The sequence below is a fragment of the Mytilus trossulus genome, chromosome 2, assembly GCF_036588685.1.
Source record: "Mytilus trossulus isolate FHL-02 chromosome 2, PNRI_Mtr1.1.1.hap1, whole genome shotgun sequence".
Classification (NCBI taxonomy): Eukaryota; Metazoa; Mollusca; class Bivalvia; order Mytilida; family Mytilidae; genus Mytilus; species Mytilus trossulus.
Genome location: NC_086374.1, coordinates 94797937 through 94820123, shown reverse-complemented (window position 1 = coordinate 94820123; position 22187 = coordinate 94797937). Strand labels below are relative to the sequence as shown.

The 22187-nt window shown below is 33.3% G+C and overlaps 1 protein-coding gene across 2 annotated transcripts in view; it reads left to right on the top strand.

The window, feature by feature from the left end:
- Positions 1 to 4723: 4723 nt before the first annotated feature.
- The window catches only part of LOC134708413 (mucin-4-like), a 63621-nt gene continuing 46157 nt past the window's right edge, over positions 4724 to 22187 (top strand). Inside the window, exons 1-3 of one of the 2 annotated variants that reach the window (XM_063568917.1) lie at positions 4724 to 4963; positions 13785 to 19324; positions 19870 to 19991. In XM_063568917.1, the coding sequence (XP_063424987.1) occupies positions 13792 to 19324; positions 19870 to 19991 (5655 nt within the window). In that variant the 5' untranslated portion in view covers positions 4724 to 4963; positions 13785 to 13791. The remainder of the gene's footprint in view (positions 4964 to 13784; positions 19325 to 19869; positions 19992 to 22187) is intronic. The other variant, XM_063568918.1, reaches the window with a different exon arrangement.

The following is a 22187-nucleotide window of genomic DNA, read 5'->3' as shown; positions in this document are numbered from 1 at the left end:
GTCAATCATAACATGTATATAACTATTGTCCTCTGCTCACCACGGGGAGGTGGAAGTAGGGTTTCGAGCAAGATAAATCAATATAAAAGTTAATATTTACATACTTTAAAATCGAGAAGTGAAAACATAAGATAAAAGCACTAGTCTGTTAATGCTAAAATGAAGGATTCAAATCCATTAAAACAGAATACATTCAAATTATAAATCTGTTCTTGTCGAGTGTGTATAGGCAACACATCTACGTTACATTGTGCATATATATGTACTTAGTCTGTAGGCTAAGAATGTAAGACCTTTGCCATCAGAAGGAGCGTCAGACATATTGTCAAACGTCATCGATTTCATTTGGGGGAAGGAATGGTAACCCGACAAAATGGGATAGCCATATACCAATGTTGCTTAATTTGTCTTTATACTCTATGCTCAGTCCATGTAAAAGTATTAACCTACCTGTAATTTACCTGTAAATCCAATAAGGAGAAAAAATAAAATCGGCGCAAATGAAAAAATGAAATCGGCGCAAATGAGAGAATGAAAATTTTCAAAATCGGCGCAAATGTCCTACGCCAGTATAATTGTTGACAAAGTTTAAGTCACCAGTGTATTAACTTGCATGGGCAGCCGGATTATATATTTATTCGGGGACAAGTGCTATCAGGAAGTACAGATTTAGTTAAAATTATATCTTATTTTCAAAAGAGACTAAATACAATTATACAATAGAAAAAATCAGGATTCGGAAACAAGAGAAATTTATAGAAATTCGCCTTCCTAAATTTAAATTTGAAGTCGTCAATACTGAGATCATGCAACACGGTCACCGTTTAATAATTGAAAATATTGTAGGCGCAATAGGTGTAGAATATTTTTGAGATATGATGAAAACAGACTAATATTTAATGAAGGGAGTTTTTGTTTTTTACGGAATTGATTTATGGTGTAGGATATTGCCTAAATTTTATGAAAGAGAAAACTTAATTAGCAAAAGAGTTTTAAAAATACTGTGTAACAACTTTCCCAATGCCAACTGGTGTGGAAAGTCTGTGACTGGCAGTATCCGATATGGTAGTATAGTACTTTTGTATTGGTTGGAATGTTGATAAGTAACAGGTTTCAAAATATAAGTTGTAATACACTAGTTCAGGGAAAGCTTGTTCGCGACCTAGAATTCTGAGTGGGTCAAGCGTTTGATTAAAATTCCTACGAGACTATGCGAGATTTGGATGAACTGGGGGCAAAGTCATATAATATTTGATGTTTAATAGGCGTTTATGAGGACGCCTGCCGCTTTCCCGTTTACCTGTGAAGTCGTTGAGTGTCATCTGTTTTTTGTTTGTTTATGTTTATATCAAATAAAGTAAAACAATTTTTTTGTGAAAAATTTAGAGACATAGTGTTGAAAATTACGGGAGAAAATTGGACAAGAAATTTGAAATTACGGCTTGCAAATAACCAAAACGAAAAATTTGATAAAGAAGGACCTCTAAAGAAGGACCGAGATCCTTCAAGTCATTGGAGGCTGTTTAGAACTTTGAGGAAGTTTAAGTGCAGAAATATCATTTTTGGCGATTGAGAATAATTTCCAGAAACATGATGGCGTAATGGCATTAATTGCAAAAACAGTATATCATACACTGGTGACACTACATCATTCATTCTCTCTAGCTTTTGTCTGGAAAATATAGATAAACAATCTAAATCATATGATTTTCATGTAAAACAGAGCTTTTTGAAAAGTTGTTGCTGGTCATCACACATAGTCGCAATGAATGATATGCGATGTATTCAATAAAAAATACCCATGGGTTAATGTTATGTTTTCATTATTGTATAAAAAATCTGATCGCTAAAACTTGGAACAGTATATTATACGTTCCTTGTTCAAACCATAAAAAAATAAGTTCCCATACAATCAAACAGTTACTGGTCGTCATATGGAATTAAACTCTAAGCAAAAAAGCCGCACCCACTAATAAGATATATATACAATGTCTTTACTCTGACTTGCATTTTGAACAAACGAGCGAAAAGTCCAGCGCAATGAAGAACAAAATAGTTTCAATATTCATATATCATTATCATGATCTTGAGCTGCATGGATATGCATTTAACTTGCAACTGGACGTTTAAACAAAACGGTTATTGATGACTGCATGAAAATCTTTAACCTCAGACAAAACATGAAATTAACTGTTCAGGAAAAAACGAAGTCCATCTAGTAATAAAATACGGAAAAATAAAAATAAATATTTGCAAAATTTTGCCCTGGATACTGTATTTTAGACATAAAGAAGCTTCTGCCCCATTTCCCGAAATTCCATTATGTTTGACAGCGGTTTTGATGTAAAACAAAACTTTAAGCACAGACTGAACCTAAATGCTGAAGTAGTCGGCGGAATCTAGGATCGCTAAGTATCACTTTCGCTAATTTCTTTTCGACATTAGTTTTTTTTCATTTTTTTCACGGACTATGAAATTGCTTTCGCTAACCGTGATATTGCTGATATTTATGAATTGAATAATTAAATATTTGGAATAAAGAACGCACAGAATAACAAATGATGTGAACTAACTAGGAAGAGACCAAATTACACAGCTGGTGTTATCATCATTACTCCAGATATGATAATGATAAAGGGAAACCTTTTTGTACTCTTCAATGTATTCTTTGTCATAAACCAAAGTTAAAGTTTAACAAAAAGTTTTAAAAAACAATCTTTAAAATTTGTATTTTGGTGTGTACTGTCACGGTAGCATATAGTATCGGAATAAACAATGAGTAATTAATGTATGAATGAAATATACGTTTGTTTGTTTCCTGCTTCAAAAAGGCACGAAGCTGTGCTATACACCTCAAAGTTATGTGCATTTGATATTTACCTTTTTACATGTTTTATTATAGAGAGCACAGGTTATCAGTATCGGTCATAAATTATGAAAATTATACAACTGAAATATTTCTGACGACAGTAGTAGGGCCTACTAGAATATAGAAAATGATTGTTATTTATTCGTTAATCTAAAGTTATTTTCCGATTGTATTTGTTTTGTGATACTTTTCGTTGAAAAATATGGGTTCAGCAAACCACAACTTCGTACCCTTAACACACGTCATAATGAATAAATTTTATAGTACATAAAAGTCGTCCTATGTTTCAGGGTGAACATTTCTAATGAAAAGCTAGATCTTTAACTAGAAAACAGAAATTCAACTAAATGTACTACTTTATTTTATACAAGCATAAACATTTTTAATAAATGTTCTAGGAATTAGTAAATGAATGAAATTCCCAATGTACAATGTACGTCGTAATGTAAAAGTTCAATTTTAATAAAAATGACAAGGATTCATCCATTTCAATTTCAAATTATCATGTTACCGTTTGTTTGACAGCCATTGAGATCTAAATCTCTTCGATGTTATTATGAATTTAGATTTTACTGAAATTTTAACCTGAAAATTAACTAATTTAAGTTTAAATCCCAAAATATTGAAATAAATGAGAACGTGTTTACTTTGACGGTAGCTGACTCGAAATGTATTGAAAGAGATGTTTAACTGTGTAGTATTATATTACAACTTTTCAAATCCAACAAGAGGAAATGAGAAACTTTGGAGGTTGGGATCTTTGAAGATGGTCTAAAAATGTAACTACGTAGGAGAGGTGTTGAATGACAGGCTACGTTGACATATACTCAGGTGTGAGGAAAGTCAAGTCGACCGATGTTACAATTTTGTTTGTCTCAACATAATTCAGATCATAAAAATTTAAAAAAAAATTACCTTTCTTTATCTTTCTTGTTAAATTTTTTTTCTCTCTTTTTTTGTATTTTCTTTTTTGTATTTATTTTGGTAACTATTTTTTCGCGTTGAGCATCGGACTTGACAAGCTTGAGAAAAAGTAGCGTCGTTTATAACCATCCTTAATGCCAATTACTGCATTGAAACTCATCTTAAAATCTGCTGTTTAGGTGCCTTTATATTAGCATTTGTTGTAGTTACATTATTGAATAACATTTTTACTTTATTTTCATCACTATTAATCTCCTTGATAAAACGTGTTTCCTCAATATATGCTGAAGATACTGTTTCAATCAATAGCAATATAGCAAATTGTGATTGCAGTTTGTTTATACATTTCGAACTCTGCTTGTGTTACACGTCTGGGACATCATATACTTGTTCCGTGCCGTTTGTGCATAGTCCAAGGAACAGATTTCTTTAAAAAAAATCTGCTGAATGTAATTAAGTTCCAACGTCGTTATTAATACTTTTGTAGATTGCCTGGAGTTCACATCAAATCATTTTTGTCCTGAACATACAAAATATCGTAACTTGACCTGCAGCTTTACGTTCAGACTCGTGTCAATCAATGAAATTTAAATATTAACTGCAAATAAGTTTTTACGGTTGAATTGTCTTCGATTTGTAAATAAGATATTCATTACTATTATTTTATATCAGTGTATATTTGCAATGGGCCCATATAAATAATATGAACAGTACTTCTCATATTGGATATTTAATAACATTGCAAACTTGTTTGACAAGAATTATGTAAAATCCCGATAAAGAGATCTGGAAGAATCCATTCCCTTCGTACTCTATTGTTGTTATTCATAGTTATAAAATTCGGTAAACAATTATTGTTTAGACTATAATGCCATTTCGGGTAGAATTATTTATTTTCGTTTTACCTGAGTAGTCATTTGTACATCAAATAGATTTTCGAAAAATTATTTTCCATTAATGAAAAGGGTAGAGAATCCCGAAGAGTACATTCGTTTGGAAATAACTGGGTGGGTCATAACCATGAATCGGTATTAAAAAATCCGTCGATTTTCATGTTTTGTGATTTTTTTCGAATTGGATAAACTTTTATCATTTTGGATACTTGTGTTACTTACTTTGGGATATAAGTAATTTTTCGAAACGGATTAATTTATAATTAATTCTATTTAGGTAAGTTTATTTTCAAGTTTTAATTACACATGGACACTTTATGCATCTGTCAAAAAATGTATATGAAAAGCCCCGAAATTAAAATCTTTGAATTAAAAGTTTACAAAAATTACACTGATAAATAATAAATATTTGAAAAAATTGAAAAAAATAGTGCACTTGTTTTAGAGGATAATTGGAAACTAAACAGTGCATTATTATAAACATTATTTTTAAAGTTAACTTGTAAAGGCGCTTGCATGATATACAAACAGCATTTTACAATTGGGATGACTATCTTATAAATGCGGTTTCTGAGAATGCAGAACAAAAGAAAAATTACGTTGTACAAGCATTTGCACATAAGCTCTCTTATAGATTTATTTATTAATTTTAGCTTAACGCGTTAGAAAAGCTGCTGTAGACACATAGTTATACAGGTCTTTGAAACTATCAAATATCATTATGGATTATAAGTTGTACTCATATGTACTATTATAACTTCCGTACTTAAGGAAGACATTGAAAATCATCTAAGTAGCAATAAAACATTTAAAGTATAAGGATTTTAAATACTATTTTCTTTTAGATAATATGTTATATTAAAGGTGTTTAAAAAAAATACCAATGCGTTGAAACGTGTAACTACTAGACTGGAAGCAATATGGACGAGATACGCGTAATTAAGAATTTAATATTTTTTAACACGTCCATCAATAGATAATCCCTTTTCATTGAAATTCTTAAATGCTAGATAATTCCTATTAATAAGGGTGATTGTGTAATAACAAACAAGGCGATGGATCATAAACAGTCGCTTCATTAGCTTTTTTTTAAAAGTCATGACAGGAAAAGTGTTGATAATAAGTCTTAATGGCGTAATGAACTTATTTGGAACATGACTTGACTTATGATATATTTGTTTCCATTTATTAATAAAGATTAATGTAATTCAAAACATAGGTCTTTTTTCCTATTAATTATAAGTTATATATGCAAATTTATTTAATATTGTGTATATCATCATCTCTGTAACTATGTAATTTTCTAAATGTCTATTTGTCTAAACAATTCAACAGGTGAAATTTACGTATAAGCTGGGGTATATATTTTCCTGGTATAAGTATACTTTTGCACATTCACATTTTTGGAGTGAATTGGTGATACATCATTTTTTTACTTTTTTTACCAAAACTTTTGAAGTAACCACGGTCCGAAACAAATACTTGTACCATTTTGTTTGTTTATTTGATATAAATCTGTTTAAACAAAGAAGGAGATGTGTTATGATTGCCAATAAGACACATACCTATCAAAGACAAAAGGACAAATATGTTAACTGTTTTGTTAAGAAATTATTAAATCTTTTAATTCGATAAATTGTCGCACGGTGATGTTCTTCAGATTAAGACAACCACTGATTTGTATCTGTCATCAAAATTTTTTTTCTGCAAACTCATAACTAACCTTTTCCTTTTTCAGCGACTTTTTAAAATAACTCAATTGTGATGAGCGTCTCTTAATTTGTTTATACAAAACTTTAAATTGTTCCATATCACATTAAAATCTTAAAAGGAAATGTGATCAGTTTCGGTGAATGGCTGCTTGGCATGTAAAATAGTTATGGCTGATTATTCTTTCTGAACTAAACAGCATTTTCATGCAGCAAGTTGTAAACTGATCTTATACTTAACGTATGGTTGAATGATTTTTTAAGGTGTTGTCGGGTGGGGTTTAAATAAAGCAACTGCCTTTTTTTTACCACCTGTGACAATTTTGTTCCTTCTAGCGTTAAACTAAATAAGTTTCAAATAAAAAATTTAAGTGAAGAGGCCTGTCATTAAAAATACTTTTAAAATACACATTAAAAATAGTCTATCATATCGAAAAAAGACAGCATTTTGACGAAGGAAGGTCCGATTAAAAAATCGTCCATAGTTTAATGAATGAAAAGGTCTATAGAAACGTCCGTGAGAACCCCACATTCCAGGACAACAATAAGACCATTTAAAGACACGACGTAAAGTTTAAATAACCTTAAAAGCGTATCAATCCCTTTTAATTTTGTATGGGAGTTTTACTTTATAATAATAGTTTTAAGATTATGTAAATAACAAAAGAGTAGCCGTGTAGGCATATACATTTGACCACAGGTTCCATTCTTAATGGTTCTAATTATTGGTTTAAATGAATGATATCATCAATACATGTCTATAATAAAAACAACACGCAAAACACATTACATGTGGCGTTACTCTTTCCAAGATATGGTTACCTTTCTTACGTGCTCTGGATTTATTTTGATAAAATCACAAAAATGAAATATGATGAACAGATTAATTTCAAAGAAATATACGTAGATGTATATTGTTCATGACTAATAGTTGTTTATGTCTGTGTCATTTTAGTATTTTGTGGATAGTTGTCTCATTGGCAATCATACCACATACCACATCTTCTTTTTTATAATACTAATTTGTACTGGTAAAGTTATTTTGTATAAAATGAAACAACCATGTTGGAGGAGGCTAATGAAATATGCGTCATACATTGGATTGGGTTTACGATTTTTTGTTGGATTTAAAAATTCCGTTGTGGAAGTAAGACAGTCAAGATTGGCAATGGCCATTGGTCAATGTTAAAAACATATCAAGGACGATGCCTAATCATGAACATACTTTTTTTTCAATAAGGGAAGACATCAAAAGTTCAATGAAGGATAAAAAAACTTAATTCATTTGGTTTTTTTCACTGACCCCCTACTCCCTCTCAACTTAATTTGGGAAAATTTGATTGACCAGTAAGGATATAAATAAAATCGATGTCAATTAAACAAAATTTGCAGCAATTTTGACCCCACCCCCCAACTGTTTGAATTTAATGTTTTATCCCTCATTGATTTTTTAGTGTCGTCCCTAACTTTGTTTGCCTTTTTCATTTAGACATTCAGAAGCTGGTGGATTCAATAGCTTTCTAGTCCCCTTCTCGCTGCTGTGTCCTACTCAATGTTCAATTTTATATTTGAAACGTAACTTTATATCAAAATGATGTTTCTTAGAGCGAAATTGTCTTGTAAAGTGAAAGGTTTTGTTGATGGTATACCATAATCGATGGTTATACTAGCCGACTGTTATATTTGTCTAATTTATTGCATGTGCAGGTGTTACATAAATTGAGTTTTCCGTTTTACAATTGAAATTTAAGTACATGGTAAATAGTTTGAATTGTAAAGTAGCATATGAAAGAACTGCTAGTATTTTGAAATTTACAACATAACCAATTCCTTCTTTCACATTGTTTGTATCAAACAGGAGATAGATAGCTTGCTTTGTTAATACGTCTTGTCATAATTTGTCACGGATATTTTTTTTTGTCTTTTTGAAGGCATTACTGATTGTGAAGGAAATACTTTTTTTTTCGAATTGTATAAATTTTCTATAATTTTCAAATGCTATCGAACAGTAAATGATACGTTTTTGAAAGCAGAAGGATATATTGATTGAATTAGTACTATGTTGGGTTCTTGATTCTTATTCCTCTACTGTTGAAGCTCTTTTCGGTCAATTCTGGGTGGGTTTTTTTTTGAAAATTGTTTCTATACTATAGTCATTGTGTCCTCGAGCAAAAAAGTCTTTTTTTTTAAGAGAGGCGGTCTAAAGAGAATAATTGCTGTACATGTACAAATTGTTTCTTCGTATTTGAAACTGTTATAATGGTCCCGTTGCGGATGTTATTCGAAGTATCAAGAAAGTTAATTTAGTCCACTGATGTTTCGTGTGTAAATTTAATGAATGTTGGAAAGAGCTACAGTGTTCATGAAATTCATTCAGGGGGTATTGGGAGTTAGTCCATTTTAAATCATTATCATTACTAAATCGACCATGATAAGGCTGGTATTCATCACTAACCAAGGTTTCAAGTTAGTCTAAATATTTAGCATATGACGGTGCCGCTTTAATGCCGATACTAGTGCCGTCTACCTGTAGATAGTGTTTGTCATTAAAAGAAAAGGTGTTGTTCTCCAGCACTAGTTTCCGAACTGTAACATGGTACTTGTTTTGATGACTGTTGTCTCTCTGTCGGATTGTTCCTTACCTATACACAAGCTGCTATTGTTTCGTCTTGTGGATTATTTGACCCATACACTGTTCATTAATATATATAACCAATCTAACCAATCTAAATATTAACGCAACAATTTTAAATCTGTAAATTTTTGCAAAAGATTGTTCTCCCCATACAGGAATTTGTACTCTTGGGATATCGAGACAACACCGCTCTAGACCACCCGGCCACCTAGACTTAACTAATAATTCAGATTTCTTTGTCCTAGTGTTATATATATAATATGCCAATGAATATGTTTAATATTCTGAATGTCCTATGTTATCTGAACTATCCGTAACAAGAAATAGTATCATATATATAGATATAGGAAGATGTGATATCAGTGCCAATGAGACAACTCTCCACCCAAATAACAATTTATAAAAGTAAACCATTATAGGCCAAGGTACGGTCTTCAACACGGAGCCGTGGCTCACACCGAACAGCCAGCTATAAAGGCCCCAAAAAATTACTAGTGTAAAACCATTCAAACGGGGAAATACACAGTTACTTTCCTATGGAATTTGTTTTCTCTATATAATATCGATTTATATTTCTGTAATGGAAATAGTCCCCCCCCCCCCCACACACACACACAGTGTCAAACTTTTTTTCAAATGCAATAATGCAACTGTAAAATAGATAAAACATTCTTAATTAAGCAACCCTCTTTCAAACCTAATAGGTATCAGTTCGTCTGGGGCGATATTATACAGACAGGAAAACTTTACAAACCTAAAGATTTATGCAACCGTACTGATAAAAGATATATATAAATACGAAACAATGTCACATGATATCAGATGATCATCTATAAGGGAATACAAAAGATACTTCATATGTATCATTTCCTCTTGAGCAAAGATCGACCATGACGAATGCTTGCATTGTGCAGAAATATTTGTAAATGTCTTTGATTACGATATTATTAGTACTGTATATAGTTATCAGTACAATAGCACCAAGTTATGTAATATTGTTTAATGCAGCATACCAAGAACACTTAAGCAAGGTCATTTTCCAAAATCAACAAGTTTACAAAAGTAAATAAAATTGTTTTAAGATAGTTTTCAGCCTCGTATAATTTTTGCCGGGGATCTTTGACGTAAATAGAACACGACAGGCTCCCACATGGAGCATTGGATTCATCATACCATGTTAAATTTAAAAGATTTATCAAACTTCCACTGGAAAGTATCTGTATATATGGAAATGGAGCACTTCAAATCACTCCTAGTCACGGAAACTTCGAGTAACATAAGACACAGGATTATATTAGCATGATATCGTATTTAAAGTTCACATTGAAAATTGTAACCTTTTAAACAATGAACCCAAATCCCTTATATAGTGTTCATACATCTTTCGAATCTTTAAAATTTTTTCGCAACATTAAGAATATATTGTAAAATTATGTTTTATTTTAAAATCATCCCTATGTATGTATACGTAATAGCACAGTATGCCGCGAAGGGATAGTATGATCACAAAATTTTGCGAACAAACGTCAAAATCATAATTAGTTAAATCTGCAATTGGATACTAAAAAATGTCGAAAGAGATAAATATAATCAAATACTCAAATGATTTTGAGATAAAATATGAAATAAAACCTTTTTTGTTGATTATACGGAAACAAATCACGTATTTGTGAAGACTCGATAATCTAATGCGAAACCAAGTCATATATATGCACCGTTTTATTTGATTTAAAAAAGTATTCCACATAAAATCGGAAGCCACATATTTAAGTGGATTAAATCACATTCAGACATAGATGAAAAGAGCTTGAACCAACACTTTCAATTGGATTAAAGTACTTAATCGACAAAAGATATACATCAAAAATCTAAGCGACCGTAAAGTCCACTTTAAACAAGCCAACCTACGGAAAGATGTTTCTAGGTGTTTTTCTAATTCTTAGCTTTCAATCTTTTTGTTTCTAAGGTTTCTATGGACATATTTAGGGACGCCATTGAAACAAGTGATTCGATGATGACTTTAAGGAAAGAAAACAAAGACGAAATACTCGATTTTAACCAGTAAACTTTGATTTAATCTTAATCCTCTCTAACTGTAGTGCAAGGAATTTATCAACGCATTGCTAAATGCATACATAATTATATACAAAATGAAAGTTGAAACTTGAGAATACGAATGGAATTAATGAAAAAATAAACAAGTTAATTAAAAATTGTTTTAAATACTTTTAGAAAACCATACAATTTTCATATAAAACTCTATAAGTTATAATGGCAAGACACAGTGAGCATGCATAACATTGGCTGAAGACAGATTTAGGTTGGAGGCTATTATTATTATTAGTCGAAAAGTCAATAAAAATAACTTTTTTACTATTGCATATCCAAGGCGCTATCTGGATTTTTATATATCTCCAGGAATTTCATAGCCACCATTTTGAAAGTCTAGGAGGTATTACTTGATGAGCTAACTTTTTAACCAATATGGACCGGTCACAAAATGTACTCAAATATACTTGCCAGAGAGAGATAGAACTCACGTTTCTGAATAATTTGATCATGGACCGGCCACAAAATGTACTCAAATATACGTGCCAGAGAGAGATAGAACTCACGTTTCTTAATAATTTGATCAATACTGTTTCAAAAAAGACTATACTTTAAAGATGGAAAGCGTTATACAGAATTTAAGTGTTTTATCAAAATTTTGTCTATGACAATTAAAACTGTACCAATACAACCATAATGTTTATAATGGTTCAATTTAAAAATGTGTGACTTGGATGGAGAGTTGTCTCATTACCACATCTTCTTATATCTATTTTTTATAATAAGAAATTTATTTGCCCATAATTTTAATACACAATATGCCTTGCTTTATTAGACTATCTTTGTATATTTCTGAATCCGGTGAGGTTATTGAAAATAACAGATAATGATTTAATTAAATTTCTCCAGATGAATAGGAAGAGTGATAACTAATCAAACAAAATTCCTATATTTCCTCAATACAAATATTTATGTCGAAGGATTTCAATATCTTTGTTAAATATCTTATTCCAAAAACGGTAAATTAATACTCTATGAAAACATCTCTTTTGAAATTGTAAGAAATGACCTAGACATTTAAATCATGAATGGACAATTATCGATAGTCACTTGAATAGCAAGTTCGCACTTGTAATATTTTATCAATATTAGTTTAATTACATGCGTTGGTATGTACTAGAACGCGCCTTGATTTGATATAGAAAAAAAATATTCAAAATTCTAATTGCCAATTTTCCAATAAGAAAAACGTAAGGACATAACAACTAGTGTAAACAAAGGTTTCAAAAAAGATGGACAGGTTAAAAAATAGTAAATTGATTTACAAAAAAAACTTTAGCTATTAAATAATTTTCAAAAAACCTGATAATTTAGTACACATATAAATCATATATAACGTAAGGGTACCCAAATTGCTCCGAGTACCCAAATTGCACCTATTTAGAAAAGATAGCAACGGAAATCTTACAAGATCAATTTGCCATCATATGTACTGTGTAATTGCCTTTCTTCTCTTTTTTTGTCATTGCAATTCTTTTTTTTATTACCCGTTTTCATTCAATATGTTAATATGGGACCACAAACGTTCTTCTACTATCTACCATGGTCTGGCACGTACGTTAATCTCGTACATCTGTTCCTCTAGAGGTCTCGATGACCGATTGGTCTACTTAGTTCATTTACAGCAATTATAACCTGCCATCATAAAATCATTTCAGTTGTGAGTCGAGCCCTGCATGCTCGCGTCAGATGAATTCGATTCCAATCTTGATTGACTTGGATTGCTAGTTTTTCTGCCAAAGAAACGAGGTTGTTTGTGGGTACTCCAGACTTTCTCCAAAATTAAAACTACCCGCAATGATATAACCATATCTCATCCATTTTTTTCCCGATCGTTTATCTTATAAAATAATCTGATGTCATTCCATATGGATGAGATATAGAATGTCACTCAGCGAAATTATATAAATGTAGATATTTTAAAAGGACCTTGAATATTGGTATACAATACTCTATCTAGTATATGTGACACTCGTAGTCTCCTTTCCCCCATGTCATACTAACACTAGTTGTTTTTGAAAAGTTTGACACAAAAACAACCCATATTTTAGACCGAAAGATATCGTCTCAATGGTTAACAATTGAAGCGGTTCGCTTCATCCATACATTTTCGTTCGTTGTTCTGTCTTTTTCAAGTTATCAAGAGATCTTTTCTTTTAATTGCTTAAACATTTGTGTTCACATTGTAATTGTAATTTATTTAAGTATAATTTATAGTCTGGTTCATTGATTAATTTTCCTAAATCCGCCTCTGACCTGCATTTGGCCAAGAGTTATAAAATAAAAAAAGAAGGGATGTGATTATCAATGAGACAACTATCAACCACAGGATAATGATATGAACACCTTCAGGTCATAATACAGCCTTCAACAATGAGAGAAATACATATTTAAATCTTGTAATGGCTCTTCTGACCAAGTTTTTATATCTCAAACCTTTAAAACCTGACAAAAGTAAATGCTGTTTTAATTTCACATGGGCATTTTTCTCCTTTATAATAAAAGACCCAAATATATGTGGGAACAGAAATCGAATACTAGTATATGACCAACAAAAATGACGAACACGATACATTACCACTTAAAAATAAACACAACTGATCAAAACTTATCGTATTTAATATTTTCTTCTTATTTTTTTTCAGTGCCAAAATGTTAATAATAGGACGACGGATAAAAACTTCGATGGCAGTTAGAATTTTAATAGCACTGCTTTTCTTGGGATCTATTGCTTTGTCGACAGCATCGAACACAACAGACTCTACTACTACATTGACAGACTCTAATGCTACAACGACAGACTCTACTGCTACAACGACTTTAGCAGAAACTACAACGGAAGTGACGACAGAAACAGTTGGCACAACAGAAACTACAACGGAAGTGACGACAGAAACAGTTGGCACAACAGAAACGTCAAATAATGCAACTAGCGAAACAACTATAAATACTGCTGATACGACTACTGAAGGTACAACAGAAACAGCTACAAATACTGCAGATACAACAACTGATGTTACAACAGAAACAGCTACAAATACTGCAGATACAACAACTGATGTAACAACAGAAACAGCTACAGATACTGCTGATACAACAACTGATGTAACAACAGAAACAGCTACAAATACTGCAGAAACAACAACTGATGTAACAACAGAAACAGCTACAAATACTGCAGATACAACAACTGATGTAACAACAGAAACAGCCACAAATACTGCAGATACGACAACTGGTGTAACAACAGAAACAGCTACAAACACTGCAGATACAACAACTGATGTAACAACAGAAACAGCTACAAATACTGCAGATTCTACAACCGACGGTACAACGGAAACAGCTACAATTACTGCTGACACATCAACTGATGTAACAACAGAAACAGCTACAAATACTGCAGAAACAACAACTGATGTAACAACAGAAACAGCTACAAATACTGCTGACACAACAACTGATGTAACAACAGAAACAGCTACAAACACTGCAGATACAACAACTGATGTTACAACAGAAACAGCGACAAATACTGTAGATACGACAACTGATGTTACAACAGAAACAGCTACAAATACTGCAGATTCTACAACTGATATCACAACAGAAACAGCTACAAATACTGCAGATTCTACAACTGGTGTAACAACAGAAACAGCTACAAATACTGCAGATTCTACAACTGACGGTACAACAGAAACAGCTACAAATACTGCAGATTCTACAACTGATGTTACAACAGAAACAGCTACAAATACTGCAGATTCTACAACTGATGTTACAACAGAAACAGCTACAAATACTGCAGATTCTACAACTGGTATGACAACAGAAACATCTACCAATACTGCAGATACGACAACTGATGTTACAACAGAAACAGCTACAAATACTGCAGATACGACAACTGATGTTACAACAGAAACAACAACTACCACAGATTTAACATCTATAGAGACCACAACTGATACATCAAGTTTAGAAACGACCACAGACGCAACTACATTAGACACTGCAACTGAGGCAACTACTTCAGAAACTACAACTGAAGTAACAACCTTAGTATATACAACTGAAGAAACTACCATAGAAACAACAACAGAAGGAACTACCGTAGAAACTACAACTGACGGAACTACTTTAGTAGATACAACTGAAGAAACTACCATAGAAACAACAACCGAAGGAACTACCGTAGAAACTACAACTGAAGGAACAACTTTAGAAACTACCACTGAGGGAACTACCTTAGAAACTACAACTGAAGGAACTACCTTAGAAACAACAACTGAAGGAACTACTTTAGAAACTACAACTGACGGTACTACCTTAAAAACTACAACTGACGGAACTACTTTAGAAACTACAACTGAAGAAACTACCATAGAAACGACAACCGAAGGAACTACCGTAGAAACTACAACTGAGGGAACTACTTTAGAAACTACCACTGAGGGAACTACCTTAGAAACTACAACTGAAGGAACTACTTTAGAAACTACAACTGACGGAACTACCTTAGAAACTACAACTGAAGGAACTACTTTAGAAACTACAACTGAGGGAACAACCTTAGAAACTACAACTGAAGGAACTACTTTAGAAACAACAACTGAGGGAACAACATTAGAAACAACAACTGAAGGAACTACCTCAGAAACTACAACTGAAGGAACTACATTAGAAACTACTACTGAAGGAACTACCTTAGAAACTACAACTGATGGAACTACATTAGAAACGACAACCGAAGGAACTACTCTAGAAACTACAACTGAAGGAACTACTTTAGAAACAACAACTGAGGGAACTACCTTAGAAACAACAACGGAAGGAAATACATTAGAAACAACAACTGAAGGAACTACCTTAGAAACTACAACTGAGGGAACTACCTTAGAAACTACAACTGAAGGAACTACATTAGAAACAACAACTGAAGGAACTACCTTAGAAACTACAACTGAAGGAACTACTTTAGAAACAACAACTGAAGGAACTACCTTGGAAACTACAACCGAAGGAACTACCTTAGAAACTACAACTGATGGAACTACATTAGAAACTACAACTGAAGGAACTACCTTAGAAACAACAACCGAAGGAACCACATTAGAAACAACAACTGCGGGAACCACATTGGAAACTACAACTGAAGGAACTACCTTAGAAACAACAACCGAAGGAACCACCTTAGAAACTACAACTGAAGGAACTACCCTAGAAACAACAACCGAGGGAACTACTTTAGAAACTACAACTGCGGGAACTACTTTAGAAACTACCACTGAGGGAACAACTTTAGAAACTACAACTGCAGGAACTACCTTAGAAACTACAACTGAAGGAACTACCTTAGAAACAACAACTGAGGTAACTACTTTCGAAACTACAACTGATGGAACTACTTTCGAAACTACAACTGATGGAACTACCTTAGAAACTACAACTCAAGGAACTACTTTAGAAACTACAACTGAGGGAACTACCTTAGAAACTACAACTGATGTAACTACCTTAGAAACTACAACTGCAGGAACTACCTTAGAAACTACAACTGAGGGAACTACCTTAGAAACTACAACTGAAGGAACTACCCTAGAAACTACAACTGCAGGAACTACATTAGAAACTACAACTGAGGGAACAACCTTAGAAACTACCACTGAAGGAACTACCTTAGAAACTACAAATGAGGGAACTACCTTAGTAACTTCAACTGAGGGAACTACCCTAGAAACTACAACTGAAGGAACTACCTTAGAAACTACAACTGAGGGAACTACCTTAGAAACTACAACTGAAGGAACTACCTTAGAAACTACAACAGAGGGAACAACCTTAGAAACTACAACTGAGGGAACTACCTTAGAAACAACAACCGAAGGAACTACACTAGAAACTACAACTGCAGGAACTACATTAGAAACTACAACAGAGGGAACAACCTTAGAAACTACAACTGAAGGAACTACCTTAGTAACAACAACTGAGGGAACTACCCTTGAAACTACAACTGAAGGAACTACCTTAGAAACTACAACTGAGGGAACTACTTTAGAAACTACAACTCAGGGAACTACCCTTGACACTACCACTGAAGGAACTTCCTTAGAAACTACAACTGAGGGAACTACCTTAGAAACTACAACTGAGGGAACTACGTTAGAAACAACAACTGATGGAACTACTTTAGAAACTACAACTGAGGGAACTACCTTAGAAACTACAACTGAAGGAACTACCTTAGAACCTACAACTGCAGGGACTACCTTAGAAACAACAACTGCAGGGACTACCTTAGAAACTACAACTGCAGGAACTACCTTAGAAACAACAACCGAAGGAACCACATTAGAAACTACAACTGAAGGAACCACATTAGAAAGTACAACTGATGGAACTACCTTAGAAACAACAACTGAAGGAACTACACTAGAAACAACAACTGAAGGAACTACCTTAGAAACAACAACTGAGGGAACTACCTTAGAAACTACAACTGAGGGAACAACCTTAGAAACAACAACTGAAGGATCTACCCTAGACACTACAACTGCAGGGACTACCTTAGAAACTACAACTGAAGGAACTACCTTAGAAACTACAACTGAAGGAACTACATTAGAAACAACAACTGCGGGAACCACCTTAGTAACTTCAACTGAGGGAACTACCCTAGAAACTACAACTGACGGAACTACTTTAGAAACTACAACTGAGGGAACTACCTTAGAAACTACAACTGAAGGAACTACCTTAGAAACTACAACTGAAGGAACTACCTTAGAAACTACAACTGAGGGAACTACCTTAGAAACTACAACTGAAGGAACTACTTTAGAAACTACAACTGACGGAACTATCTTAGAAACTACAACTGAAGGAACTACCTTAGAAACTATAACTGAGGGAACTTCTTTAGAAACTACAACTGAGGGAACTACCTTAGAAACAACAACGGAAGGAACTACCTTAGGAACTACTACTGCAGAAACCACTCTAGACACTACAACTGCAGGGACTATCTTAGAAACTACAACTACAGGAACGACCTTAGAAACTACAACTGAAGGAACTACCTTAGAAACTACAACTGAAGGAACTACCATAGACACTACAACTGCAGGGACTACCATAGAAACTACAACTGAAGGAACTACCTTCGAAACTACAACTGAAGGAACTACCACAGAAACTACAACTGAGGGAACTACCTTAGAAACTACAACTGCAGGGACTACCTTAGAAACAACAACTGAGGGAACAACCCTAGAAACTACAACTGAAGGAACTACCTTAGAAACTACAACTGAAGGAACTACCTTAGAAACTACAACTGAAGGAACCACCTTAGAAACTACAACTGAAGGAACTACATTAGACACTACAACTGAAGGAACAACCATAGAAACTACAACTGCAGGGACTACCTTAGAAACTACAACTGCAGGGACTACCTTAGAAACTACAACTGAGGGAACTACCTTAGGAACTACAACTGAAGGAACTACCTTAGAAACTACAACTGCAGGAACGACCTTAGAAACTACAACTGCAGGAACTACCCTAGAAACAACAACTGACGGAACTTCTTTAGAAACTTCAACTGAGGGAACTACCTTAGAAACTACAACTGAAGGAACTATCTTAGGAACTACAACTACAGGAACTACCTTAGAAACTACAACTGCAGGGACTAGCTTAGAAACTACAACTGAAGGAACTACCCTAGATACTACAACTGCAGGAACTACCTTAGAAACTACAACTGAAGGAACCACCTTAGAAACTACAACTGCAAGAACTACCTTAGAAACTACAACTGAAGGAACTACCCTAGACACCACAACTGCAGGAACGACCTTAGAAACTACAACTGCAGGAACGACCTTAGAATCTACAACTGAAGGAACTACCTTAGAAACTTCAACTGCAGGAACGACCTTAGAAACTACAACTGCAGGGACTACTTTAGAAACTACAACTGCAGGAACTACCTTAGAAACTACAACTGAGGCGACTACAACATATGAATATACAACAGCTGCAACGACGATAGAAACCACAAAATCGCCAGACATCACAACCCAGCCAGGAACAACAACAACAATGTCAACAACAACTTCTACACAAACAACAACCACAGTACAGACAACATCAGCTTCAGCACGTGCTTCGGGTATGATCATTTTGTTCCCTTAAATTTTACCATAGAAACATATGTCAATTTGTTAGGAAAAAGATAGATAAACCGTGACTTGTTGTAAGATTTAAAAAAAAACTTTTCAACATAAATACATAAAACTACGCATTGACTTATTGAGGGGGGGGGGGGGGTAAACTTTTAATTTAGAATTTCATATGTTCAAAACATTGTAATGGTCATTAGTAACACACAATTTTCATATTTATTGTACGACCAAAAAACGATTAAAGATATATAAGGCTTATAATTTCACCACGGCTTAATTTTGCCAAAGTCATCAATAAATACATCTTAAAAGTCATAAATTGCATTTTTTTGGCATCTATCATTATGGTTATATGCGAATCAAATAATTTACATGAGAAGCAACAATTATAGACGACAACACAACAACAAGTAGGCAACACAAAAAGGCTTCAACGAGGTTAATACTTATCGCCGGACAGGCATCCGAATTACTCTTATATGGCCATTAATAGTTCTGTGATGTTAAAAAAACATGTATTAAAATATTCCAGAATTTATGGCATTCGGAGAAACAACTGCTGATTCACGACTTTACGGAGATGATGTGTCAACATATAACTTAGGATGTTTCACATCAATTCCTTTCTTGGGTGACAGTTACAGCTACTTGACAGTAAGTTTATACTCTTCTAAACATTTCATGTCATTTGTAGTTCAGCGAACTCAAATTTGTTTTTCGTTCATGTATTTTAAAACCGTGTTTGTTCCATTTTATTCACTAGTTGTTTCAAGGTCTGCTTATCTTGGCTGTGCGATACTATTGATCATTCAACCTAGGAGAGGATAGAAGGATATCATCTGAAATTCCTAAAAAAATAATCGGTGAATTTAGAATTCCTGAAAAAACAAAGCCATATTTCGAAAAATTAATCACAATTCCTCAATTTTAAGCACAACACAATATAAGTGATAATCCTGAATACCCGCAAAAAAAAAAGACATAATCCCTACGTCACGATAAAGTTCCTTCCACACTTCACCTATTGTAGTTTTGATCCGTTTCCAAAATAAGAAAATTAATTTGCATTTGATGCATATTGAAATTACAAAAAACAACAAATCATGCATTCGAGGAGTTACAAAATGTATTTGCCAGGAGACAAAGTTAGTTCTGTAATTAAGGATTAAATGCTTTGTTTTGTAACTTCATTGCAATCTAATTAAAACACGATCTCTCATTGCTCCCGTTTTCGGATAAGTCGCGTGTGAGATCTAACGAAACCCGGTTTGAGTTCAGAAAACGGGAGCGATGAGAAATCGGTTTTTTATTAGATTGCCTTCATTGGAGTATAAAAGCGTTGACCGAAGTACATTTTGTATGAAGCCATAAAAATACAAACATTATATATAATTATCTGTCCATATTTACAAGGGTGTTATATAGTAAGAAGGATTGGAATCTCGTGGACTTTTATATAGACTGTCACTATATTACACAAATTATCCTTGATATTTATAAACATTGTACTTTTTGTTCGCTTGTCATGTTTTGGAATTTCTGTCAGATTTTCGGAATCCCAGATGGTTTTATCCTAAAAAAATACCTTAAAAAATTTTGCCCATTAACCCCCTTTTTTCTTTTCATAATTTTTTTACATATTATAGATCATTGTAATTATAAGCCACCCATTGGCGGATCCAGGGGGGGGGGGGTTCGGAGTTAGAAACCCACTTTTTTGGCCGATCTATACATTTGAATGGGTAGGGCCCTACATATAGTTGCCCCCCCCCCCCCTTTTGTCCTTGGTTGGAACCCCACCCTTTTTTTTTAAATGGCTGGATCCGCCCCTGCAACCTGTAAAAGTCTTATTAAATATATGTTATTTTTCAATTGTTTTTGAGAACTTAAACTTGTCAATGATTTTAAAGCTATGAAAATCAAGAGAGAACATTTTCCCCGCCAAATCCTTAATGGCTATATCTCGAAAACAAACAAACGGACCTATATATAATTTGTTTCGCTCTCAGTCTGCATGGTCTGTTGGTTCCTTTATTTATTCCATATCAATATATAATGATTTTATGAAAAGTTTGTATCTGATTACGGAACTACCTTATTTACGAATTTTGTCCTATGTATTTTCAAAGATTTGTATAGTTAAAACTATACAAATTAACTATACAAAATTAATCCTTGGTATTTTTTGTCAATTGCTTTTAAATATGTCCCCTAATATCAAAATCTTTTTAAAAAGGCACAAGGACAAAAGAAACTTGTATTCGTTTCCCTCTAAAAAACCTTCTATAGACTGTCTTTGTATTCTTTTTATGTGCAGAAGTCAAAAATGTATTGTTCCAATAATAAGGAAAAACAGTAATAATCAGTATGGGACGAATCGAAATATCCCAACTATGTATTGATTTCTCTCCCCGGACTACAAAATGCCCATGTCGTTCGCTATTAGAATTCATTATTTTGACAGTCTGTCACTATCTAAGTACTATCATAGTGCTAATGTAGATAATCTATTAGCATAAGCTTGTACTAGGATTGATGTTCAGATCATATATTCTTTACATTTGGCTGTGAGAAGAATGCAAACAGTTCCAGTAAACTGTACATGTTGTCCACATACCAGGGTTACCCCTTAGCATCTGATTAGGGCATTATATTAGAATCTATACACTACATTTGTGTCATGCCTGCTGTTTTGCTTTTGTCTGATCTGCTCAAGTCTTTTACTCTCATATTTTAAGTGTACAATACATACTAAACATAATGAATAGTTATGGTGTTGATAAATTATATATTTTAACTACATATCTTTGTTAGTCTTCTATTATTTTAATTTTAGTTTCTTGTGTACAA